Source organism: Crinia signifera, chromosome 6, assembly GCF_055691185.1.
Source record: "Crinia signifera chromosome 6, ASM5569118v1, whole genome shotgun sequence".
NCBI classification, from domain to species: Eukaryota; Metazoa; Chordata; class Amphibia; order Anura; family Myobatrachidae; genus Crinia; species Crinia signifera.
This window is the reverse complement of record NC_139222.1, coordinates 132191528-132218638: the sequence shown is the minus strand read 5'-3', so window position 1 is coordinate 132218638 and position 27111 is coordinate 132191528. Positions and strand designations below refer to the sequence as shown.

The following is a 27111-nucleotide window of genomic DNA, read 5'->3' as shown; positions in this document are numbered from 1 at the left end:
GTTCACAAGAATATGAATTTGTAAATGTCATACATTTGTATTTTTAATAAATGTGATTGAATTATTACTCTACCTATCTGCTTGAAACTTGAGCACACAATAAGGTGGTGGAAATTCCTACAGCGCTATATATATATATATATATACACACACAGATGCAAGTTGGCGGCACCCGGAGGCAATGAAGACAAGACACTGCAGTTAGTGATCAAACGTTTTCGATGTATTGATTTCACATCGTCATCAGGATCCTGATGACGATGTGAAATCAATACATCGAAAACGTTTGATCACTAACTGCAGTGTCTTGTCTTCATTGCCTCCGGGTGCCGCCAACTTGCATCTGTACATGGGGAGACTTATCTTAGTCTCTTAGGACGGGCACCGGAGCCCAGTATTTGAACTTACAAGGTGTGCTACTCCCCCCCTGCATTATATATATATATATATATATATATATATATATATATATATATATATATATATATATATATATATATATATATATATATATATATCCACAGAGATGAGGACACTCACCGGTCTTTCTTCCAAAGAGATTCTATTCCATATCACCACATCAGATAAAGTGCAAAGTGCATGACAGTGGGCCTAGGGCCAACGTTTCGGTCTGCCAATCAGACCTTTGTCAAGGCCCCCACTATCTCCTCCTAAAGTGCATAACCCACAGGACATCGCATGTGCCTTATATCCACCCCACAGGCAGCAGCACACTCCCCCATAGCATGTACAAAAACCTGGATCAGCCCTAGAACATATGCTTAACATAAAGCTATTACCTTAATATATCTCCACATTTTATAAGTAACAGGCGCCAAACTTCTCGCCTGCCACGCAGGTAAATAGGAAGCGCCGCTCACCTGGGAAAGTTTCCACACATCGTCCATAACACCAGCGCATAGCGCCGTACCCGGAAGTGCGTCATCAACGCATCACTTCCTGTGCGTGGAGCGCACAACCAGGAAGCGTGCGCTCCATCCACGTCCCTGTACAGTGGCGTAGCGTCACTTCCTGCGCATGGAACGCACAGCTAGGAAGTTTGCGTTCCATTGCGCTCCCAACGGGGTATTTATATGATCCATATATACCATTTTAATCAGCTAAGAACGATGAACTGCCTAATCTAACTAGCACAGCTCTACACAAGTAGTCAGCAATAATATTACAATGAAGGTGCCAACTGCGTACTGTCGCTGCCTGAGGGGACCATACAAAGCACACACAATATACTGCCACCTAGTGGTAAATGTAAAGTACAGAAGTAATAATACAAAATATAACAAAAAATTTTCTCCTAGTACATAAAAAAATATATACAAGGTACATGAAAAAACAAAAGTACAAAGGACACTGTCACTAAGGTTGCTCAGACCATCCAGCAATTACCAGAACCACTTCACAAAAAAACAGACAAAGAATTATTCTCGTTAAGGCCCCTAGGAGCCACCGTGTCGAGCCTATGGATCCATTTCACCTCCTTCCTGAGTAGCATCAACCCCCGGTCTCCGCCTCTTAACAACGGGGGGACCCAGTCAATGATCATATAACTTAATGAAGAAATCTGATGTTTATACTTCAAGAAGTGCGCCGCCACCGGTTTATCAGTGAACTGGTGGGCATACGCCAAACGAATTGACGATCGGTGTTGGTTCATGCGCTCGCGAAATGTTCGTATCGTTTTCCCCACGTAGAGGAGGCCGCAGGGGCAGCGTAGAAAATAGACCACATGATCCATAGTGCATGTCAAATGATGCTGGAGAGCGATCTTTTGGCCCGTATGGGGATGGTGAAAGGATGAACCACTGTTGAGTCCATGGCACGTAATGCAACTTGTGCACCGGAAGCAACCTTTTCTGGTCAGCAGCCATCTCTTATCTGTCGACGGGCTCGGAGTGACATCAGGCCGCAATAATAGATCTTTCAAATTTTGCCCGCGACGTGCCGCAATCAAAGGGGGTGTTTCAGTAATTCCCTTGAACACCTGATCAGTGCCCAAAATACGCCAGTTGTTTTTAATGGATCTCTCCATGGTTTTCAGCCTGGTGTCGCATTTCATCACCACTGTCATGCGTTTGGAGTTGCACTTTTTCTTCAGGTTAGGTGAAGTGTGAATCTCTCTTGCCCTTCTGAGGCTACTCTGTATATCTCTTTCAAGATATCCTCGTACCCGAAATCTCTCACAACATTCCTTTATTTGTTGTTCAGCTGCCTCTGGATCGGAGTTGTTTCTATACACCCGCAGCAGTTGTGATATGGGCAGTTTAGATTTTAACCTATCAGGGTGATGGCTTGACGACCACAGAAGTGTGTTCCGATCTGTCGGTTTACGGAACAGTGTGTACTCCAGGTGAGTACCTCTCCTCAGTACAGTCACATCCAGGAAGTTCATACTGTCCCGGTCAGCAACTGCTGTAAACCGGATGGGACTGTCCAATTCATTTAACTGCTGCACCATGCAGTGGAAGGACTCAATCGTGCCTCTCCAAATTAAAAACAGATCATCAATGAATCTTTTAAAATAAAGGATGTTTGCACCGTGTCTACCCAGAATGTGCACCGTCTCGTAGGCCGCCATATAAAGGTTGGCGAACCCCGGCGCCAAATTTGAACCCATGGCGGTTCCTGATATCTGCATATAGTACCCGCCATGGTACAAAAAATGATTTTTAGTCAAAACCAGTTCGATCAATTGACATATGAACTCCACAGGAGGTCCCTCATACGGTCCTATAGTTAAGGCCTCACGTACAGCTTGTATTCCGCCTTCATGCGGAATCACCGTGTACAGTGATGAAACATCCATAGACGCTAAAATGCAATCCTCAGGAAGGTCACATAAGTCGCTGAGGCCCTCCAGGAAGTGGCTGGTATCTTTAATATAACTGTTGCCTGCCTGCACACAAGGCTGCAGGAAATGGTCTACAAACTGGGCCAACGGTTGTAATAATGAGCCACATGCAGAAATTATAGGTCTCCCTGGAGGAGCCTCAAGCGACTTATGCACCTTAGGCAAAGTATAAAAGATCCCTAGAGGGTTCAGAATTAATAACGTGCCCACCATAGGCCGAAAAAGTTCAGCATTCTGCATCAAATGGTGCGGGGTGCTGAACAAATGTTCCTCTGATTTAATGGTCCTTGTAATAGAGGAAGTGGGAAATGAGTTAAAGAAAATTAAAAGTGACATCAAGGAATTTGAAAAAACGTTCAACCCTACATTGGTTAAGGACAAATCAGGCGACTGGCTAAAAAAACTCCAGGAACAGATAGATAAGTATCGAGCTGATCTATTAGCATTTAAGAGAAAGAAGTGGGATACCGTTGAGATAGACATCAGAAACATTCAGTCTATCGGTGGTTGAGTGGGGAGTCTTTTGACAATCGCCGCAGATTTAGACCCCATTTTAGAACAGGCTATCAGGGCCCCCGTGGGTCAGACTCATCCCCAGACTCTGACGCCTCCGTTAACCGACCCCCATTGGATCATACATCATCCTCCACTTTTTTAGGGAGGGAACTCAGACCAAGAAAGGTAAAAGATCAAGGAGCAGGAGGTTACACCCGCGGAGGGGGAGATACAAGAGGCGGCAGATGGGGCAAGAACAGGAGAAATTGATATTCAACTTATCAGATCATATATTAACAGCGCCTGAGGAGTCCTTACTAATGAAGGGTTTAAGTTTCATTCCCACGTGTAAATTTGACACCTTTGACTGGTCCATTAATCATTACAAAATGGGGCGCAAGTTGCGCTTAAAAGAATTTTTTTCCAATAAAGCTGATCAGGGGTCCTCTGCACCTATTTTTATGTCAAAACCTAGTACCTTTGACCCACCCTCTGTGAATCCCAGCTTAAAAACTTTTTTGAAAGTGGTGGACAGCGAAGTCAAGGGGAAACAACCACAGGATTGTAGAACATTTGACAACTTGACGAGAGAAGAACGCAATGCTCTGAGAGACCTGAAAGGTAATAAATCCTTGGTTATTAGGAGTGCGGACAAAGGGGGGGCGGTGGTACTGCAGAACTTTTCTGACTATGACCGTGAGGTCAGGAGGCAGTTGGGGGACACAGATACCTACCGCCCGATACCATCTAACCCCATGAGTATGATCAAAAAACAGATTGATGTGATCTTGTCGTATGCCCGCAACATGGGCTGGATTGATGATACTGTGTTCAAGTTGCTACAGGTGGAACACCCTAGATGTCCGATCTTTTATACTTTGCCTAAGGTGCATAAGTCGCTTGAGGCTCCTCCAGGGAGACCTATAATTTCTGCATGTGGCTCATTATTACAACCGTTGGCCCAGTTTGTAGACCATTTCCTGCAGCCTTGTGTGCAGGCAGGCAACAGTTATATTAAAGATACCAGCCACTTCCTGGAGGGCCTCAGCGACTTATGTGACCTTCCTGAGTATTGCATTTTAGCGTCTATGGATGTTTCATCACTGTACACGGTGATTCCGCATGAAGGCGGAATACAAGCTGTACGTGAGGCCTTAACTATAGGACCGTATGAGGGACCTCCTGTGGAGTTCATATGTCAATTGATCGAACTGGTTTTGACAAAATCATTTTTTGTACCATGGCGGGTACTATATGCAGATATCAGGAACCGCCATGGGTTCAAATTTGGCGCCGGGGTTCGCCAACCTTTATATGGCGGCCTACGAGACGGTGCACATTCTGGGTAGACACGGTGCAAACATCCTTTATTTTAAAAGATTCATTGATCTGTTTTTAATTTGGAGAGGCACGATTGAGTCCTTCCACTGCATGGTGCAGCAGTTAAATGAATTGGACAGTCCCATCCGGTTTACAGCAGTTGCTGACCGGGACAGTATGAACTTCCTGGATGTGACTGTACTGAGGAGAGGTACTCACCTGGAGTACACACTGTTACGTAAACCGACAGATCGGAACACACTTCTGTGGTCGTCAAGCCATCACCCTGATAGGTTAAAATCTAAACTGCCCATATCACAACTGCTGCGGGTGTATAGAAACAACTCCGATCCAGAGGCAGCTGAACAACAAATAAAGGAATGTTGTGAGAGATTTCGGGTACGAGGATATCTTGAAAGAGATATACAGAGTAGCCTCAGAAGGGCAAGAGAGATTCACACTTCACCTAACCTGAAGAAAAAGTGCAACTCCAAACGCATGACAGTGGTGATGAAATGCGACACCAGGCTGAAAACCATGGAGAGATCCATTAAAAACAACTGGTGTATTTTGGGCACTGATCAGGTGTTCAAGGGAATTACTGAAACACCCCCTTTGATTGCGGCACGTCGCGGGCAAAATTTGAAAGATCTATTATTGCGGCCTGATGTCACTCCGAGCCCGTCGACAGATAAGAGATGGCTGCTGACCAGAAAAGGTTGCTTCCGGTGCACAAGTTGCATTACGTGCCATGGACTCATCAGTGGTTCATCCGTTCACCATCCCCATACGGGCCAAAAGATCGCTCTCCAGCATCATTTGACATGCACTATGGATCATGTGGTCTATTTTCTACGCTGCCCCTGCGGCCTCCTCTACGTGGGGAAAACGATACGAACATTTCGCGAGCGCATGAACCAACACCGATCGTCAATTCGTTTGGCGTATGCCCACCAGTTCACTGATAAACCGGTGGCGGCGCACTTCTTGAAGTATAAACATCAGATTTCTTCATTAAGTTATATGATCATTGACTGGGTCCCCCCGTTGTTAAGAGGCGGAGACCGGGGGTTGATCCTACTCAGGAAGGAGGTGAAATGGATCCATAGGCTCGACACGGTGGCTCCTAGGGGCCTTAACGAGAATAATTCTTTGTCTGTTTTTTTGTGAAGTGGTTCTGGTAATTGCTGGATGGTCTGAGCAACCTTAGTGACAGTGTCCTTTGTACTTTTGTTTTTTCATGTACCTTGTATATATTTTTTTATGTACTAGGAGAAAATTTTTTGTTATATTTTGTATTATTACTTCTGTACTTTACATTTACCACTAGGTGGCAGTATATTGTGTGTGCTTTGTATGGTCCCCTCAGGCAGCGACAGTACGCAGTTGGCACCTTCATTGTAATATTATTGCTGACTACTTGTGTAGAGCTGTGCTAGTTAGATTAGGCAGTTCATCGTTCTTAGCTGATTAAAATGGTATATATGGATCATATAAATACCCCGTTGGGAGCGCAATGGAACGCAAACTTCCTAGCTGTGCGTTCCATGCGCAGGAAGTGACGCTACGCCACTGTACAGGGACGTGGATGGAGCGCACGCTTCCTGGTTGTGCGCTCCACGCACGGGAAGTGATGCGTTGATGACGCACTTCCGGGTACGGCGCTATGCGCTGGTGTTATGGACGATGTGTGGAAACTTTCCCAGGTGAGCGGCGCTTCCTATTTACCTGTGTGGCAGGCGAGAAGTTTGGCGCCTGTTACTTATAAAATGTGGAGATATATTAAGGTAATAGCTTTATGTTAAGCATATGTTCTAGGGCTGATCCAGGTTTTTGTACATGCTATGGGGGAGTGTGCTGCTGCCTGTGGGGTGGATATAAGGCACATGCGATGTCCTGTGGGTTATGCACTTTAGGAGGAGATAGTGGGGGCCTTGACAAAGGTCTGATTGGCAGACCGAAACGTTGGCCCTAGGCCCACTGTCATGCACTTTGCACTTTATCTGATGTGGTGATATGGAATAAAATCTCTTTGGAAGAAAGACCGGTGAGTGTCCTCATCTCTGTGGCTGTATTGGAGAACTGGACTTGTCTGGGACCCCTGAGCTGACACCCCGGCAGTTGCTACTATTTGGAGGAGAGTGTGGTCCTTACCCTTGGAGATATATATATATATGGGGTTCCCCTTGTCCACATGTATAAAACTAGAAGTCATCACCAACACACACATCCTGTTCCCCTCATACACTCACACACAGCTAATTCACCCACAATACTGTATATAACACACACACACACTCGCTGGTCCCACTCCCATTACATAAGGCCAAGAGTCATCAAAGTAGGCAGGCAGGGCTGCTGCTGCACTAGTCCACTCGAGCGCAGCAAAAGTCATGGGTGTGGCCTAATCACAGACCTCTGTGCCCACTCCCCCTTTTGAAAACCCTTTCATGATGAAGGAGCACAGGTACCACTAGCCAGCAGGGGGAGGGGGCACTGCTGACAGAGGTTAGGGGGGAGCCCTCTAGCCTGCTATACTTCTGTCAGTGCCCGCTGTCAAGGCAGAGCCGGCCTTAGGAAGGCTTGAATGCCCCTAGGCAATAGCCTAGTTTGCCTATGCTTAGGGCTGGCTCTGAGAAGACCAGAGAGTGTAGTTGTTTGCAATAGTCCAAGTGGGAGATGACAAGGACATCAATAAGATTTGGTAACCTCAGAGGAAAAAGGAGGATTTTGATCTTAGGAGAAGTAGCAGGGAAGAGAGAATGCAGATAAGGGGTGGTAAAGTTGGAAATATACAGCAAAATTTCCTTTTGTTCTATGCTGGAGAAAAAAGTATTTATATGGGAGGACAAAGTGCTGCAGCAATGCTATGTTGTAGTTTCAATATATTGACCACAGACTATACCAATATGCAGTCCTATTCCTATATTTAAATCAGGTATTTTTTATTGCTTTTTCAAACACAGAACAAACGTAAAATATAAAACAAGACAATAATGATTGCATTTCCCCAAATAGAAAGTTATGCAACAATGATTACAGCTGTCAAGAGAGCATTAAACACTGTATAACATTAAGTCAGAGATAGTTCTCATTTGTGACAACTTTAGACAAGTGTACACATGACAGGAATAGTGGTCAAAACATCCGTAGAGCAAAATTATGCAATTCTAAAAGAAAGGCAAATACAGTTTCATGTCTGGATAAAAAACATACCAATGGCTGTCTCTGTAATAAAAAGTAAACCAATAGAAAGAAAATACCATGTACTATGAACAGAATCAACTTTGTAAAATGGTTTCACTGTTACCATGCTTTTCGTTTGGATTGAAACCTAGACATAGCATGGTGGATGGATAAGCTTACATACTTTACATTGTATATAATAACTTTCAAGTGTATTTAGGTTTATGGTCACATGCAGCCTTTTGTTGTCATAAGTACATAAGGGATAAGATATAAACTACTAGGATAATTATGTATGACTTCAGAAGATACCCACTTGATATTAGTAACAACATTACCAACCTGGGCTATCTTTAGTACCCACTGGTCGCAGTTTAGGTACACCACCCTGGAAAAGGCCCACTTTGGGCTGCATTGCAGATCCACTGGTGGGCCCAAAACTAGGGCCACCCCCTGCACCTTTTGGCTCTGCAATAGAGAAGAGATAAGTAACAGAGTGAGACACTTTGTATTAGTGAGAAAAAACTAGCATGGCTAGAACAAACAAAAAAACAAAAACGTGATTTTGGTACTTACTGTTAAAGCCTTTTCTCTGAACCCACAGGGGACACTGGAGTGATACTTACAATGGGTAAAGATTGGTTGTCACTGGGAGCTGGAAAAGTTAACTTAAAAAAAAAAAAAACGGTATGGACACCCCACTAGCAACCGCCCATGGAGGGTGCCACTGAGCGATTGGAGTGAGTGTACACCACCGAAAGAACTTTGGATGTGGCCAGTTAAACTTATCTAATCGTAAGAGAAATCCAGCCTGACTGAGCAACATCATATAGTACAAACCTCAAACCTGACTTCTGCCCACATAAAAAAATGTTTAACACCAGTACCACGTTTAGAGACCTTGAAGGAGCATCATTTGAGAAGACAGTAGGGTTACCACCTAGTCCCTTTAATTCCGGACACATATTAATTACACAGGTTCTGTGGCTGGCTGACTTCAAGACTCCACTTCACCTGATTTTAAACTGCCACAGAACCTGTGTAATTAACATGTGTCCGGAATTAAAGGGACTAGGTGGTAACCCTAGAAGACAGGAACCACAATAGGCTGAATTATGTGGAAGCGGGAATGACTTTCTAAAGAAAAAGACCTTCTAGTTCACAGTTTCTCTCTATCAGGATGGATTATTAATTATGGAGGACGGCAAGACAGGTCTCCTAAGTCCGAAATTCTCCTAGCAAAAGCCAAAGCTAGATGCATGACAACCATCCAAGAAACATTTCACTCCACCGACTCCAGAGGTTTAAAAAGAGACGACTGTAAGCAAAGAACCAAATCCCCATCCCAACTGAGCAGTGGGATGAGGGAACGGTGGTTGCTACAGAATTATCCTCCGAAAGGTCTGAAAGTCAACTGCGCAAACCTCCTAGAAAAGAAAATAGAAAGAGTGGAAACTTGGACCTTAAAGAGCTAAGACGCAAACTAAAAGTTAGACTTGCCTGCAAGAAAATGAGGAGCCGAGAGGTATTGAAGATCAGAGGGGAAAAACAAATACCAACGATAATGACAGGATGTCCTTACAGGCGGTGAGCATTGTAGGGATGACGAATGATGGAAGACCTCTCTTCCTCTAAAGAGCCCGCTCAACAACACCATCAAATGAAGAGGCTTTAAGTCTGAAAAAGACTAAAAAGGTCCCTGCTGTAAATTATCTTCCCTCAGAAGAAGGGACCATGGTTCGTACACCAGCAGATGGTGGAGACTGGAGTACCAAGCCCTGTGGGGCCAATCAGGAGCTATCAAGAAACCCAGAGTGGCTCCCTCTTGATTCCCTGAAGATGAGGTAACAGACAAACAGAGCCTCAAAAGGAGCTACAAGTGCATCCACTGCCACCACAATGGGGATCCCTAGTGTGGGAAAGATACAGGGATTGTTCCTGGAGGCCATGAGGTTGACCTCACCTGTGACCCCCCTGAAAGACATAAGGTTACAGAGACCATTCCCTGGATCCACGTCCTGCCAACTGAGGTAGTCGCCTCCCAATTCCCTGAAATGAACATAGTCAATACAGCAGCGGCATGGGCCTCTGCCCACACCAGGATCCTGGAAACTGCTCACATGGCCATGCGACTTCTCATGCCTCCCTTATGATGTACTTGCTCAACTTAATATATTTTATTGGTTACCACACCTTGTAGAGCCCAAAGACCTTGGAAGTGCTCCCTGCACAACAACATGCAGGCTTGCATCATTGTCCAATTCCACATCCAACCTGCAAATGGTGGCGGAGTCCAAACCCCAAAGGAGAGAGACAGCCATGTCTGTGGGGAAAGAGACACACTCTGGTGAAGTAAAAGATGTGACCCCGACCACTGTGACAGGAGGTTGAGATGGAACATGAAAAACGGCCATAAGGAAGTGCCTCGAATGCTGCCACCATCCAGCCCAACTGTCTGATGCAGAGATGCACAGAAATCTGTCTGTTTAGCATCTACAAATTGATTGTTTTCTGAAGAGCAGTCACTTTGTCCTGAGGAAGACAGACAAATATTGTGCCGTATCCAACACCATACCGAGAAAGAGAAGTCTGAGTCGGTTGCAAGAGGAGCTTAAAAAAATTGAGAATCCAGCTGTGTCAGAGGAGAATGGACTGTGTTGTCGCTATGCCCTGAAGGAGTTTATCCACATAAGGAGCCTTTATCAACAGGTCGTCCAGATAAAGAATCATTTTTATTCCTGTCAGATGGAGCAACATCATCATTACCACAGAAATTGCTATCACCAACGAACTGGAAGCCAGAGAACAGATATCCCTGGAAGCTTCACCCACAGAAACTAATCGACTCCTAGATGTGCTCTACAAAAGAGAAGATCCTTAAATCTGCCTCTTTGCTTGCTGACCAGCAAGCTGAGATGCCCACGTTTCAACAGCTTTGTTGACCCAACAAACCACCAAAGCCGAACGCAACCGTACACTTGCCCCTATGTAAATAGACTTCAGGGAGATGTCAAGTCTCCTATCCGAAATCTCCTTTAAAGAAGTGGCTCCCAGCACTGACTACCCTCTTTTATAGAAAAACTCAATATTGAAGGAGCTACTGGCTACTGCAGGGGTATTTCACAATTTTCTGCTATCTGTAGGAAAGGGATGTCAACGTTGTCCTCGTCCCCCCCCACTTTGTAAAGCCTGCACTTAGGGAACCTAATGACAGGCTTAATGCCTGGCATTCCGCTAGTCAGGTGCCAGGCACTATACTAAGGAGCTCCCTGTGCTGGCCAGATGTGGTCAGGTGAGAGGTCCTCGCATGCAGCGATGTCCGGTTACCCCAAGACGGTGGTTTAGTCACCGGAGACCCATAAGCAAACCGCAGTGGCAGAGGGGTCTCCCCGGGAGCGTCATGATGTGAACAGGCAGTGCAGCAGCTGCCTGCCCACAACTTGCTCATAGCAGATCCCTAAATGATAAAACATGCCTCTCAGGAGGAGCCTAGAAAAAAGCAACCAGCCAAGGGCACTAAATTGAAAACTGGCTTGTAAGAGGGGGAGGAGCAGTCACACTGATTATAATTTTTTTTAAGTGCCAGCTCCCAGTGACTACCAATCTATACCCATTGCAAGCATGACTTCAGTGTCCCCTGCTGGATGAAATAGAAAGACACATTTTACAAGGAACGCTTCACTTCAAGCAAGTAACAGTAGGGATAATTGGGCCTTGGTATATATCAGCATTCCTAAACTGTTAATGGTGGATCACAATGATCTGCTCTTTGCAAAACGTAATGTGTATTACTGACCAATGATTAATATTGCTTTAACCCATAATGTTGCATACATTTCTACAAGTTAATTCTATATATGGATGCATGTTTGAGTGACAGCCAGTTTTATTTCCATATCTACCTTTGCATGTGGTTATGGATTTATCACAAATAAAACTTTCAGTCTCTTGTCTGGAGTAAACAGTACAACAGATTATGGCAAAAAATAAATAAATAATTCTACAACAGATTACATAAAGCAGAGAAAGTTATGTGCACCCTATGAGCCACCTCTAATCATTATCATGTCAATGTGGTCAGTACTAGTACATTTCCAAGATCAATGGATATGCCATGCAGCTTTACAGACCACCTAAAGTTTCCTTTGGAATGCAAGAGATAACACACATGGACATAAACCCCATTTTACTTTAGCGTGCAGCAACTGTCATTTGGATATAGGATGGTAAGTGTAAACACTTAAGTCTGTTCTAATTCAATGTTTAACTACAGCCACTGGGCCTGGGCGAGAAGCGATGCAGTGAATAGGTTATACATATGTTCCCAGGCACAGACTTGCTCAGCAAGTACTTGAGCACTGCCAATATGTGTGCTGCCATTGCCACTACCCAGATCTGCACTTAGATTTAGTTTTTTGTCATAATGGAGAAAGGTTACCAATAAACATTTTATGCACTCAGCTCAATTGTATAGCATTAGATAAAGAGCTAGTCACATAGCTGTTGGAATGTTTTCTGCCATTATGTCAATTACTATAGACAGGTTACATACTTTCCAACACAGGGGCACTCCTGTCATTCATTACTGTGGTCTTCTTCAGCTTTGGAGCCTTACAGATGTCATTGAGAAGTGCCCCTCTGCCCTTCTGCTCATCACGGTTCAGTTTAGGGGGCTCAGTATTTGCCTGTAAACAAAAATGGAGGTACATGAAGTAAAGTAGTGTGTGGAACCCTTCTGTTACTGTCAATGAGAAATATTTATTTACAGTTTCGTTGCGCTTTACAAATATTAACAGTGAAAGAACAAACTGGGTAAAACAGACAGACAGACAGACAGACGTCCCCGCTGCAAGCTTAAATATACAGACTAACATCAACTTCTGCCTCTGAACTTTGCCTATGTGAAGCATAACATTCAGGAATTGGCAACATGCAGCTCATCAAGGTGCAGTGTTCCAGCATGCACTGAAACCCTTGCGAAATTAAGGAATGACTGGACACTTTGTTGCTCAACAGATGGAGACCCACAGCTTGCCTATCAGACGTGATACAGTTACAATGAGACAGGTTATGAGTACTCATTAAAACAAGATGTGGGCTGCATAGAGAACTATACAACCCTTGATATACTGCGGCTCACTGAGTACACTTAATGTGAGTTGATTAACTTGGTCATTGGTTATGGCCTAGTTACGCAATTATCCCTAGATTATAGCATCTTGGGTAAAGTGACAAAACCAGGGACATAAAGCAGATATGTTGGTCTTAATCCAGGGGTGGGCAAGAAACAGCCCTACAGCTGTTGATGAACTAACACCCCCGCATGCCATGCCTCAGTTTTGCTATTTGGCCATACTAAGGCAAGGTATGCTGGGATGTGTAGATCATCAACAGCTGGAGGGACGCTTATTGCCCACCCGTTTAATCCCTACTCTGGTACTGAACACATTTGCTAAGGAGTTTACTATGGAGCAAGAAGCATTTCTGCAATAGGCAACTTTGTATAAGAGGAAACTGCATCCACCTACTGCCATCTATCCTTTATCTTCTGCAGTATAAATGTACCTGATTAAAGGTTGGAGGTGGAGGAGGGCCCGGAGGGGGTGGTGGAGGTGGAGGGATAGGCATCTTTCTGATGAGTAAAACTACTCCTTCAGAACTCCAGCAGTCAGTCCCTGTGAGGGTTGGCAACCACTCAAAACCTGTAGTAAAAAAAAAGTAAATAGATATGCCACAGTTTAACACACCAACCTGACAAAACCAGATCAGATAACGGTCAGACAGATAATAGACAGACATGGGTTGAAAAAAAAAATCTCTACGTGTGTAGGCCCCATAAATCACTATGAATTAGAGTCAGCTGGAAAAGAGAAAATACAAACTATACCCTATAGACCAGGCATTTCCAACCCTTGGATGCCAGGGTACACAACAGTGCAAGTTTATAGTGATATCCAGGCTGCAGCATAGATGGTTAAATAAGGTACTAGTTTAGTAACCTGTGCTCAAGCATGATTATCCCTAAAATCTGTTTGTATGCCTTGGGAGGACAGAGGTTGGGAATACTTGTAATAGATTAAACAAATTTGCCATTTTACACATTTTGGCCAATACTGTACTACAGGTTGAGTATCCCGTATCCGAGTATCAGTTATCCGAATTATTCCGAAAACCATACATTCCAGAAAGTGAAAAAAAAATATTTTTTTTTTGCTAAAAACTCACTGGGGACATTTGTAACAGCACTACTGGTGACATGATATGTAACTGGCACTATATATGTGCAAGAAAATGATTGCTTGGCATTCAAATTCAGTGCTGAGATAGTACACACATTTTGTTTCATGTTTTGAAACCTTGTTTTTTGAACAAATAAAATATATGTGTGTATTTTATGTGGTAATAAAATATATTTGTGTGTATTTTATGTGTTTATACAGCATACATGCAAGATACTTCAAAATACATCATTGAAATATTAAAATATTCCGAAATACGGAATAATCCGTTATCCAGAATTCTCCTGGTCCCGAGCATTTTGGATACGGGATACTCAACCTGTATTTGGTTAGAAGCATTAACTTGTATAACGGCAGCATACGTTCTTGAACTATGCCGTATTTTCAAGTAAACTAGAATAAGAAAATTCAACATATTCCCAAGTAGGGCTAAAACTGGCCAAACTTTCATCAACAAGTTGGTTGGTTGGACTTAAAATCTGGCACTGTATGGGAGCAAATGGTAATCGTTAATTTGCTCACAAACCTAGGATAATGGACAAAAAACAGTCAAATTGTTAAATCAAACACATTAACTATAGTACCTTGGTCTGACCGACAGTTTTTGTCTATTTCCAGATTTTGGACACAAAATTACACTTGCTCCCATCCAGCACAAGATTTAAGGTGTGTTCACACGCTTCGATTTTGCTTATAGAAGCGAAAATCGAATCTAAAGGTTTTTAGGACACTTTATTCGACGTGCGCCCCGTTTTCTCTATATCGAAAAGAAAAATAGACTGTGCAGGCAAGTAAATATCAAATTCGATCCAGTAAATGGAATGTGCACACTGTGCCTTGAATACAATTTTAATTGTCAAATGTGAAATCGGTACTTGTTTCCTATCTAGGCGCCCAGGTTTTCTACATACGGCACCGTAATGAAATCGGAACGCATCGGATTCGGTACTCGATGTACGATGGTATACGATGCGATGCGATTTCCCATAGGAAACAATGTGAAATGGCTCAATTTAGCCAAATTATCATAGGAACAATAGTAAATGGGCCAAAAACACCCCTGAACATTGAAATGTCCCCCCAAAAGTAGTTGACGCCACCCCGCCATCAACGTGAACCCGAAGCGTGGCGAGCGCAGCGTGCCCACGAGGGGCGGCGGTACGAGTCCTCCGACCTTTTCATGCCCTACTATCCACTAGGGCGTGGAGTGAGAATAGAATAGTGTGGCAAGCGCAGCGAGCCACCGAGCCCGAAGCGTGGCGAGCCCCGCGAGGGGACGCGGATACCTTCACAGTTATACGTGTCCCCTCGCGGGCTTCCCAGGTGTCCATGGCGACGCGGACACCTGGGAAGCCCGCGAAGGGACGCGTTTACCTGTGAAGGTATCCGCGTGCGCTCGCCACGCTTCGGGCTCGCTGCGCTCGCCACACTATTCTATTCTCACTCCACGCCCTAGTGGATAGAAGGGGATAAAAAGGTCGGAGGACGCGTACCGCTGCGCTCGCCACGCTTCGGGTTCACGTTGATGGCGGGGTGGCGTCAACTACTTTTGGGGGGACATTCCACTGCTCTGTGGGTTTTTTTGGGGTTTCTGGCCCATTTACTATTCTTCCCTATGCTGATTTGGGTAAATTGATCCATTTAACATTGTTTCCTTTGGGAAATCGAATCGGATCGCATCGTTCAATATCGTGTATGTGTATTTGTGGTATCCGATGCGATCCGATTTTTATACGGAGAATAGCATGGTGCGCAATTAACTTAGCGGGCGCCCAGATAGGAAACAAGTACCGTGAAATCGAATGCAAAGCAAAAGGCCAACTCAAAAGGGGGTGGAATTGGGGAAATCTAAAGCAAATTGAACTGAAAGTAAATCGATGTGTGTGTACACACCTTTAGTGTATGGCCAGCATAAAACGGTAATTCTGAGGTTACTGTTTCAGGAAGTTACCAAATGTTATTGTTTTCCTAGGTGATGTCAAACAAAGCAAACGTGCTGCTCTGACCATTGCTAAGAGCGCTTAGGGCAACCAGCAAAAAAAAAAAAAGGATTTAATTCATCTCAAAAGCCATAAAGCAGCAGCAAGAAAAACAACTTACTAGAAAGGATGCAAAACTCCTTTCTTTAACTGGTCTCCTGCTGTACGAAAAGCTTGAGTGACCTTTTTTTTATTTATACATTTTGTTCTTCAATAAAATACATTTATCATACAAATATAATCCAATGGAACAGATCCTCAATGACATAATAATAAAACATTATATACACACACACAAAATAGAAGCTCAACAGAACATAGTATTTTTAAACATGTGGTTCTAATAACTTCTACAAGACAGTCTAGAAATACAGATACCCGATTTAAATGTTTTGCATTCCCTTTGAGTAAATAATCAAAAAGCAGGAAAAAAAATAAAAGTAAAAAAAAGATTACATTCAAATGAGAGGATAAACTATAAAAAGGGGAAGGATTATAGGCCTCACCTTAAATACACAGCCACCAAATTTGGAACATGGCCTGAAAGCAGAGAACAAATGTAAGAAACATGAGTGAAAGCAATCATAAAGGGCAAGAAACAACTAGTTACTAAAGTGATCTACATAAATTCCAATAACACACACACACGCTATTATATGGCCAGGTGATATGTATAAACGAAAATGAAGGTGCTCACTCATGAAGCGTTTTGTGTTCGCAATGCTCTCTCCCATGCACATCATGCATAGTACAAAACGTGCTGCACATACTTTTTGGACTTCATCACATCTACTTCCAAATAAACGCTGCTTTAGCAGATCACATGTGTTTTGAACTAGATGCGAGGAAATCAATCCAAAATTCATGGTGCGCATTGCACCATGTGTGGCCAATTTGAGAGCAATTATCCTATTCGACCACCAACAAATGCTGCCAGATACAATAAGTCTTATGTTCAGCACTTGCTATCTCTGGGGGATGCAGTTAGAATCCCGGCGGTCAAAATCCCGACACCCATAGAGGGAGAAGAAGTTAGAAGAAATTAGTGTTCCGAGCGTAGCGAGGCACCGAGCCCGCTGCGTGCGCAGTGAGCCCACAAGGGGGGGGGGCGATCCACGTCATCTCCCTCCCCCCCCCCCGATCGGGATTTCGGCGGTCGTGATTCCGGCCCTGGGATTTTGAACGCCGGGATTTAGTACCAATCCCATCTCTGGATCTGATCCGATGCACACAGGACCAAGCATTGGAATGTAATAGGAGGTTAGGCACATACGATTTGGGGACTTATCAGATTTCTTAGTTGGAAATCAGGTGAAAAGGGCCCAAATCATATTCGTGTATGGGCACCTTTAATCTTCCAAATTTACCATTACCAATAGACACTCAATATTAAAGTAACCTTGTCATATGCATACTTATAATTACTATCAGACAGAAAACAAACATGTTATAATGTAAACTGTATTTAACACACTTTTTACATGGTTAGCAATCCTCAACAAGTTTTCAAGATTAGCGAGTGTATGAGCTCATGCACTTAGCAAAATAGTTCAACAACCACACAGTCCTCAGTGGGGATGGCTGCTGCACTCTGAATTTACTCTTCACAGCCGCATAAGGAAAGTGAGGGGTGCAAGTTCAGGTGCTGTTGAGGCAATTAAGCTGGGTACACCTTAGACAACACCGCAAACAATGCAACTTGGTTACGAATTTCCCGTGAACTGCCTGGAACTCCCCAACATACGATATAGTACATACACACTAAACTAGGTTACAAACATTAATGTTCAGTGGCCACCTCTACACTACATATGCTGCAGCTGACAATATAGGGAGTTATTCAGTATGGTTTGCAGATTGGAAAACATCAAAATAGGGCGATGTATGCAAATCTGCACATGCTCAAACACCAGAGTGCGGCCTCTTAAACTGTGGTCAGAGTGCAAGAAAAAGCAACCGCTGTCTAAGGACGTCAAATCAGTGTTGCAAAAGCACGGCCTGGACCATTTGGGGGGTGCAGTGGCTGCTTGACGTCACACAGTCAGTGACCAGAAACATGGTAGCCATGCCCCTGGCTTCCCGTAGCCAGTACAGCTAAGGGATACTGGTAGTGTGTGAATGCTTCGCATAATAAGGAAGCATTCCCAAAGTTATGCGAATGTATCGCGCAAAAGGAACCGACATGCAGGTTAGGAAAGCTGTAGTTTTGCGAACTCTCAGAAAACTACAGCTCAGGCTGAATTAGGTGTATAATAAGGATTTTACTGCATGTACTGATGACAGAGGGGGTCGGTAAAGACAAAAGGGAGCGCAAATTGTTGATGATATAGTACAAAAACACAAGACAATCTGCACAAAAATATCTAACGATATCATTATCATGCATATCATTTGTAACGATCGTGTAATGTGTACCCGGCATCACAATTCGCACCCCATTAGCTGTTTGCAAATTCAGTTATCCTTAAAACTCTAGAAAAGCTGACCAGTCCGCTTCAAAGTCATATTTATTAAGTAATTCTATAAAATGCTAAGTAGAAGCTGACTGGTTGCAAAGTGCAACTTCTTTACTCTTCATACTGCTTGTAACATGTCCCCTAAATAGGATTAATATGTAAAAATGTAATGTTTATAAAAACATGCTAAATGCACATAGTAGTTTAAAAAAAAGTCCAGAAGAATCCACAGTCACTGTTACCAGGGTATGGGTCATACGCACAGAGAAAGTAGAACAAGTTAAGTCAGTTTAACCAGAATTCAGGTGTGATCAGACAATATTGTTTTAATATGGCAATAAGACAAAACAATATTCTGCATAGCCACCTGATTTTCATAAAAATGACATGAAGATTCCAGAGCTGGGTGAAAAGTACATAATAAAACCACAAAATGTGAAACTCATGCAATAGTGGTTGGGTTTTTTAATGCAGATTTCTGACATGAAGTACATGAAGGCAGCCACATAGTCAACAACTATATGGCCAACAATATGTGACAGCGTAGCTATGCTGTTTGGCCATTTCAGCCACATTCATTACTAACCGGTTCATAATAGTAAGTATTATAGGCCAAATAATAAAAATGAAAAAAATTAGCTGGCAGCCACCTGAGCTATTCAACTGTAGCTCCGTTTGGCTACCGGTGGCGAGCTGAAATGCACAAAATCACCCATTTCAGTGGTCAAACAGGATTCGCCTATTAGTTTAGTCAGGTTTAGCTGCACATAGCGACCCCCCCCCACACACACAAAAAAAGGGCTATATTGGATAGCCCAGTAATTAATCAGTTAAAAAATGACGATTGTAGGCTTTTTTTTGGGGGGGGGGGGGGGGGGGGGGGGGGTTCGTACAAAAAGTTAGCAAAGGTGATTGGATAACTCCCTTTGCAGACTCTGGGGGGTATTCAAATGCAGTCGTGCTCCCGCAGCCATCTCCCGACGGGGGAGATGGCTGCGGGGCCCTATTCAATGCTGTCTTCCCCGACAGCATTGAACAGGGTTTCACCGCAGAACGAGCCCGACAGCATAAGCTGTCGGGCTCGTTCTGCCGAGAAAAGCTGGAAATAGGCGAGCTCCCGGCCGGAGCTCGTCTATTTCCGTCATCAACTCGCGGCCACGCCCCCTTCTCGCCGCTCGGCGGCCGGGACATTGAATCCCGACCGCCGAGCTCCAGTCGAGCCAAGCGAGAACGGGACAGGGGCACGGCTGTCGAGCTTGCTCGACAGCCGTTCCCCTGACATTGAATACCCCCCTCTGTCATAAACCAATTGTCACAGCTTTGAAGAATGCTGGAATGCTTCAGAAGGGATCTGCATGCGCCTGCAGGGGTCTGATCCTTTTGAACCCCAATAACAACAATGCTGAACAGGGAATGGTGTACCCTCCTTGGCACTCCCTCCTTGGTTACAAGGATAAAGATAGCGTAATAGAAAATATACATTCCTGTATACCCTTTATTAATACAGGAACATATACTTTCTATGACACTAATGTCCGAACTGAACTAGCAGATACACTGAAGCCTGCCCATGCATCTGCCCTCAAGCACATGTATCTGGTATGCTGGGAGAAGCCCTGGGCTACATGTGTTATGGGTGTTTGGAGAATTTTAGCATAAATCACACTGATTTTTGGCAACGATATGCACAATCAAGATATTATCGTGCATTTTGGTCAGTGTGTACCCTCCATAACATTAACAATACCACACGTCACCTAAAAAATGACGTGAAATCTGACTATCGTCAGTGACTGCATATTGGGCCATGGTCCTGGTGACATCACTTAACATCGTTAATCATTCCCAGCACCGCCAATATCTTTAATGCATATCGGGCACGTGGTTTTCATTTTTCCAGTATTTAGCTGTAGACATGCCAAACTTTCTAGAAATGAACTGCTAAAAACATTTTTTAAAAATAAAGTATTGTGTGTCCACAAACTATTTTGGAGGATTTTATTAACTTCCTTTATGTATAGAATTTCTTGAGATGTTTTTTTTTTATTGGGGCTGTACGGATAATGGAATTGTTAGTATTACTGCCTCACAGCACTGAGGTCATGGGTTCGATTCCCACCATGGCCCTGTGCAGTTTTTAATATTCTTCCCGTTCATGGGGTTCCTTCACTATTCAACCACAATCCAAAACTATGCTGGGTAAATTATTGTAGGAATATAGATTGTAAGCTCCACTGGCGCAGGGACTGATGTGAATGTTCAAATACTCTCTGTAAAGCGCTGCGGAATATGTGTGGGCTATATAAATTACTAATGCCTTTCCTAAATACACTTAATGCATATATTCCTTACTGCTCTTAAAAATAAAGTTACTAAATAATACATGACCAATTGTGCTTGAAATTTTTTTTTTTCTTAGTTTCCTTTCAAATTTTATAAAAATATACCGGTATTTAAAAAGGTGCAATCAAATCAATGGATATACAATGACTGACTGTTTTATAAATCATCCACAAGACAATGTAATATTTAATGTATTTAACAATGCATAAAAAGGAATTCACATTCCAGATGTATGATCAATATATTAAGGATATCAGTACGCATGACCAGCGGAGGGGATGCCAACTTTCAGAAGACCAACAGAGGCATCCCGCTAAACAGAATCCCGGTAAGAGCTGGGATACTTACCCTCTCCTCCTACCCCAACCTACCTGCAGCTCCAGCCTAACCCTAACAAGATATGGTCTGCAGGACGACACAATTAAGTACAGTCAACAGGATGACACATGAATAAGGTCAACCAAGCTACATGAGTTTTTCACCTTTTCCTCAAAAAATGATTTTTTCTTCATACTTTACTATAGGACAATTTCACTTGAACTTCTCCAGTTTCATGGAAGAAAGATGAATGATAGGACATAAAATCTAGCTAGAAGCTATAGCTTCTAGGATATCTGATATCGGCCTGCCTACAGTCAATGAACAACCTTGAGGAATGAGCAGCGGGACCGCACATGGTTGCTAGTCATATACACTGGCCGATATTTTGACCAATATCGTTCAGTAGGGCCAAAATGAACGATATGCCAAAAAAAAAAAAAATCGTACTAGTGTGTATGCACCTTAATTCGGCATACAGACAGTTCAATGCTTCCTTCATTATCGACAGCCACCGGGACACAGCATCAAAGAGGGAGGGACGGACAGTGGACACAAGTGGGGGATGCTGCATAGAGCAGCATTACACTGCCTTCGATCTTCCAGTTTGAAGCAAAAAGACTTGCCTGCTAAGTCTATTTCTGTTTTACATTCCAAGCATATGAATTAAGGTAGTTGATACTGTTAGATTTCGTTTAAATTTTGCTTCTAGAAGTAAAATCGAATCGAAAAAAATTGTCCAAACTGAAGCGTGTGTGTGGCCCATAAGTTTTAAATGTGGTACTTGTGTATTATCGGCGCCCCCAATATTAAGTCGCACGACTTTTAATCGCATGCCATACACCCGATGCACACCAATGCGATATAAAATTGTATAAGCCCCCTATGCGATTTAAAATTGTATAAGCCCCCTATATGATTTTAAATTGTATAAGCATCCTATTGGGTGCTTACAATGTTAAATGCACCCCCACGCCACCCCCAGTATGAACGCCAACCCGAAGCGTGGTGAGCGTAGCGAGCCCGCGAGGGTCGGCGGTACGCGTCCTCCGACCTTTTCATACCCCCTCTATCCACGTCGGCGTGGAGTTTATTTTATATAGTGTGGCGAGCGCAGCGAGCCCCGCGAGGGGACGCGTATTACTTTACATGTATTCCGTGTGCACTCGCCACACTATATAAAATCAACTCCACGCCGACATGGATAGTGGGGGGTATGAAAAGGTCGGAGGACGCGTACCGCTGCGCTCGCCACGCTTCGGGTTCACATTTATAGTGGGGGTGCATTTAACATTGTAAGCCCCCATTAGGGTGCTTAAACAATTTAAAATCGCATTGCATTGTATGCCATATACAATGCTATACAATTTTAACATTGTATGACATCGGGGGAAATCTCGTCGCATCGCATGCCTTATGGTCTGCGATGCGATGGGCGCCGTGATAGTATAATTGTATCTGGTACAATTTAAGGTACTATCTTCAGCCGTTTCCAAAAATTATCAAGGCAGTATTTTGAAAAATTAGGGGCCCCTAATTTAGGCTTCTATTGAAGATAGCATTATTATGGCAACAATTTCTTTTCGGGCTCTGATTCATGCATAAAGCGCTGATGCTACATATATTTAGGAGCAGTATGGATGGTGTAATAGTTAGCATTACCGCTTCACAAGCACTGAGGTCATGGGTTTGATTCCCACCATGGCTCTAACTTTGCAGAGGTTGTATAGTCTCCCTGTACTTGTGTGGGTTTCCTCCCATAATCCAAAAAGGTACTTGTTTCCTATCTGGGCGCCCAGGTTTTCTATGTACGGCACCGTAATGAAATCTGATCGCATCGCATCGTACACATACACGATATTGAACGATGCGATGCGATTCGATTTCCAATAGGAAACAATGTGAAATGGCTCAATTTAGCCAAATTATCATAGGAACAATAGTAAATGGGCCAAAAACACCCCTGAACATTGAAATGTCCCCCCAAAAGTAGTTGACGCCACCCCGCCATCAACGTGAACCCGAAGCGTGGCGAGCGCAGCGAGCCCGCGAGGGGCGGCGGTACGCGTCATCCGACCTTTTCATGCCCTACTATCCACTAGGGCGTGGAGTGAGAATAGAATAGTGTGGCGAGCGCAGCGAGCCACCGAGCCCGAAGCGTGGCGAGCGCAGCGAGCCCCGCGAGGGGACGCGGATACCTTCACAGTTATACGCGTCCCCTCGCGGGCTTCCCAGGTGTCCATGGCGACGCGGACACCTGGGAAGCCCGCGAAGGGACGCGTTTACCTGTGAAGGTATCCGCGTCCCCTCGCGGGGCTCGCCACGCTTCGCGCTCGCCACACTATTCTATTCTCACTCCACGCCCTAGTGGATAGTAGGGCATGAAAAGGTCGGAGGACGCGTACCGCCGCCGCTCGCCACGCTTCGGGTTCACGTTGATGGCGGGGTGGCGTCAACTACTTTTGGGGGGACATTCCACTGCTCTGTGGGTTTTTTTGGGGTTTCTGGCCCATTTACCATTCTTCCCTATGCTGATTTGGGTAAATTGATCCATTTAACATTGTTTCCTATGGGAAATCGAATCGCATCGCATCGTTCAATATCGTGTATGTGTACGATGCGATGCGATCAGATTTCTTTACGGAGAATAGCATGGTGCGCAATTAACTTAGCGGGCGCCCAGATAGGAAACAAGTACCTCCAAAAATATACTGGTAGGTTATTTGGTTCTTAACAAAATTAACCATAGAATGTCTGCATGTACCTGTGGTAGGGGATATAGATTGAAAGCTCCACTGGGGCAGGGACTGATATGAATGTTCAAATATTCTCTGTAAAGCTCTGCGGAATGTGTGTGTGCGCTGTTCATAAATATTTATAAAACTAATATTGGAAGCTTTGTGTGTAGTCATTTAGTTTATGCCCATAAGAACAATTTATCTATCTGTAATATCAATAAACATCATTACACTCATTTCTTTTTGAGTACTGACACCTGCCATATTAGTCATATAACAGTGATTTTCTGCAGCATTTTTTAGTTTGTGACAAAAAGTAGCCATTGTTACAATTAATACAAATACTTGCATTCCTTCGTTAAAAGGCTGATCCAGATTATATATATTTATTAAATGAAATGTAAAATAAAGAGAAAAGTTAACAAAACAAACCATGAGCATACAAATACATCAAGTACAGCCTCCATATCAGGACTACAGTTCATGTATAACAGAAAAACACCATCCAGATTGATTAAGATTACGGTAAGTGAAATTGTTTTTTTTTTTTAGAACATAAAAACACAATCCTTAAATAACTATGCTTCTAGAAGACATTTGCACAGACAACTATGTGCTCACCTGTCAAACTCTTATATAACATGTTAAAACTCTCTATATTAAAAGGAATGATCATAATTGTTATGTACAGTACTAAACAGTACTAAACTGATGTGACTGACCTCAGTACCATTAGGCAGCAGACCGACAGCACCAGCATTTCCTCTGTTATGTACCCTCTTTTCTAGCAAAATTCACATTTAAAAAAAAAAAGGTTTAGTATCTTGCCTTGCAGTAAGGTATGCGATACAGCTATGCAGTCACGCCCCCAGGCCCATCACTCCCCTATCACACCTTACCAGAAAACTAGGTGAGGTAGCACAGACTTTCTCCGAATCTGTTCTCAACCAATTGCTCATGACCCTTAAGAAACAGTAAAATCTAATAGCATTAAGGTTTATCAACTTTAAAGCTACAAAGAAACGTAGCACACAATATGCACCTTACCTGGACTATTTTAAGAAAACTGCATATTGGGAACTTTTCTAACACACTACAGTATTCAGTACAAATTGTGGTGCACACCTCAGTATTGGACATTCTGTCCACAACCGAAATGTGGGGGGCGTCTCCCTCGCTAGCTCTAGCAAACAACCACAAGAACCAGCAAACCCCTGGTGACAGAGATCCATGGAACCTGTAGTTCCACAGAAGGTTTCGGTGCCCAGCACTATAGAGCACCCTTATATACTACTCATGGGGAGGATATTCCCATCCGGGACCCTGCTGCAGGTCACACAACAGCATCTATACATTTACAGTAGAAACAGACACGTCGGACAAGCCAGGAAAGTGTGCTGCATCGCGCTCCTGAGCCACACTGGGGTAGCCTGACTAGAGCCGGGTGCCAGCCTCTGCACAGCCGTACACTGCCTCCTCACCCTTTCTCCGCAGCTCCCGCCGGTTTCCGGTCTCCCCGGTCTCCGTCAACCCGGAAATACAACCCAGCAGCCTAGTCCAGTAGCACAAAATGGAGTCACCGCAAGGGGCGTGGCGCATAAATCCGTACGTCATTGCGTCATCAGCTTTACCTTGCGTTAGTTAAAGTGCGGCCATATTGGGAAGGTCAATGCTCTGCTATACTAAGGCCACCATGATGGGAAGGTCAAAAATCATGATTTCATACAGGAAAGGAAGCAGTAGAGTACCTCATACTAGGATAAATGTGCAGTCAGTGTAGTTTTTCTGTATTAAATCATAGGGTTATTTCCAAGAAGAAATGTGTCACATATATTATTATCCTGTGACAGATTTTTCTTGCAGAAAAAGGTTTGTATATTGATTTTTTTTTTTATCTAATATTACTCCTACTCTTCTACTGCCCCAAAATGTCCTGGAAAATTCTTAATTTTGGGGCAGACATCTGAAATAGTGGACTACTTTTCAATCCCACATACTTCCCTATTACCTCCCAACAGGTGAAGAATCAGATGCTCCAAACAGTATTAATTTTTTTTTTAATATTTCTTTATTGGTGTTTACATTATACATCACTCTTTCTTCTTTCACCTTTTAACATACAATTGACCCCCTTCAAATGTAAATATACAAACATTATAATGTTACATAATATTAACAAAGGTCATAAAAATCAATAGACAATACTAATACATACATCCTACACATACACAAAAAGCGCCTGCCTCCCTATTCCCCATCCCAACCCTTCTCCTACTCCATAGATTTACTCTACAATAGTCAGCTCTCCAGTACTCCTAGGTTCCTTGCCTTCTCTCTGATTTATAAGGTTATATTTTTACATCCTACGTACATGCCTTCTATTGCCAGCTATTGAAGGCCCAGACTTTGTATCTAATCCCAATAGTAATCCTCATTAGAGGGGCACCCAAACAAGGAATACAACGTACCAATATAATATAATATAATATAGATAAAAAAACAAAAGAGAAAAAGGGAAAAAAAAAAAAAAAAAAAAAGGAATATAAATAGAGTGTTCTCATTTGTGTCTCTTTAAAATCTACAATTTTTTCCAATGTGAATTAGACATAATTAAATATATATACTTCTCTAAGAGTTGTGCTACATTAAATACACGGCCCAAAAAAAAAAAAAAAAAAATAGTGCATACCAGCCGCTTCTACTACCACTCAAAAGGTGTATGTGACATTAATTAAATTTTTACCCTCCTCCCCTTCCCTCCCCAATCCCTCCCCGACCCCCAAATTCTTATTATCTAAATATGTACCCTGAATTCTTTAAGTATATATCTATTATCGTGTTTCTGAAGTGATTTAAAAAAAAAAAAAAAAAAAAAAAAAAATTAAATTAATTTTATTTCAGCTAGGAGTCAGCTACATAAGATGCTTCTTTATAATATAACGAACGGAACCAGCTCCCCCAAACTAAATGAAATTTTTTAATATTATTCCTTAAAAGGTAAACCTCCCTCTCATGATTATAAAACCTATTAACCATATTTATCCATTCCATTTTATCTGGTGCGGTCTTTGCCATCCAGGATCTGGCAATACACATTTTCGCTATTGAACCAAGGTTAATGACCAATTGCCCTAGCTCTGGAGGGTTCCCCATATTATACCAGATGCC

At 43.2% G+C, this 27111-nt stretch overlaps 1 protein-coding gene across 4 annotated transcripts in view; it reads right to left on the bottom strand.

Annotated features, from left to right (window-relative positions):
- The window catches only part of WIPF2 (WAS/WASL interacting protein family member 2), a 41115-nt gene extending 15564 nt beyond the window's left edge, over positions 1-25551 (bottom strand). For 2 of the 4 annotated variants that reach the window (XM_083147252.1, XM_083147249.1), the window contains exons 1-5: positions 25425-25543; positions 16595-16628; positions 13436-13572; positions 12423-12555; positions 8213-8338 (exon numbers count right to left, since the gene is read on the bottom strand). In XM_083147252.1, the coding sequence (XP_083003378.1) occupies positions 8213-8338; positions 12423-12555; positions 13436-13498 (322 nt within the window). In that variant the 5' untranslated portion in view covers positions 13499-13572; positions 16595-16628; positions 25425-25543. Of the gene's footprint in view, positions 1-8212; positions 8339-12422; positions 12556-13435; positions 13573-16594; positions 16629-24665; positions 24728-25424 lie in introns of all 4 variants that reach the window. The other 2 variants (XM_083147250.1, XM_083147251.1) reach the window with 2 other exon arrangements.
- Positions 25552-27111: the final 1560 nt, after the last annotated feature.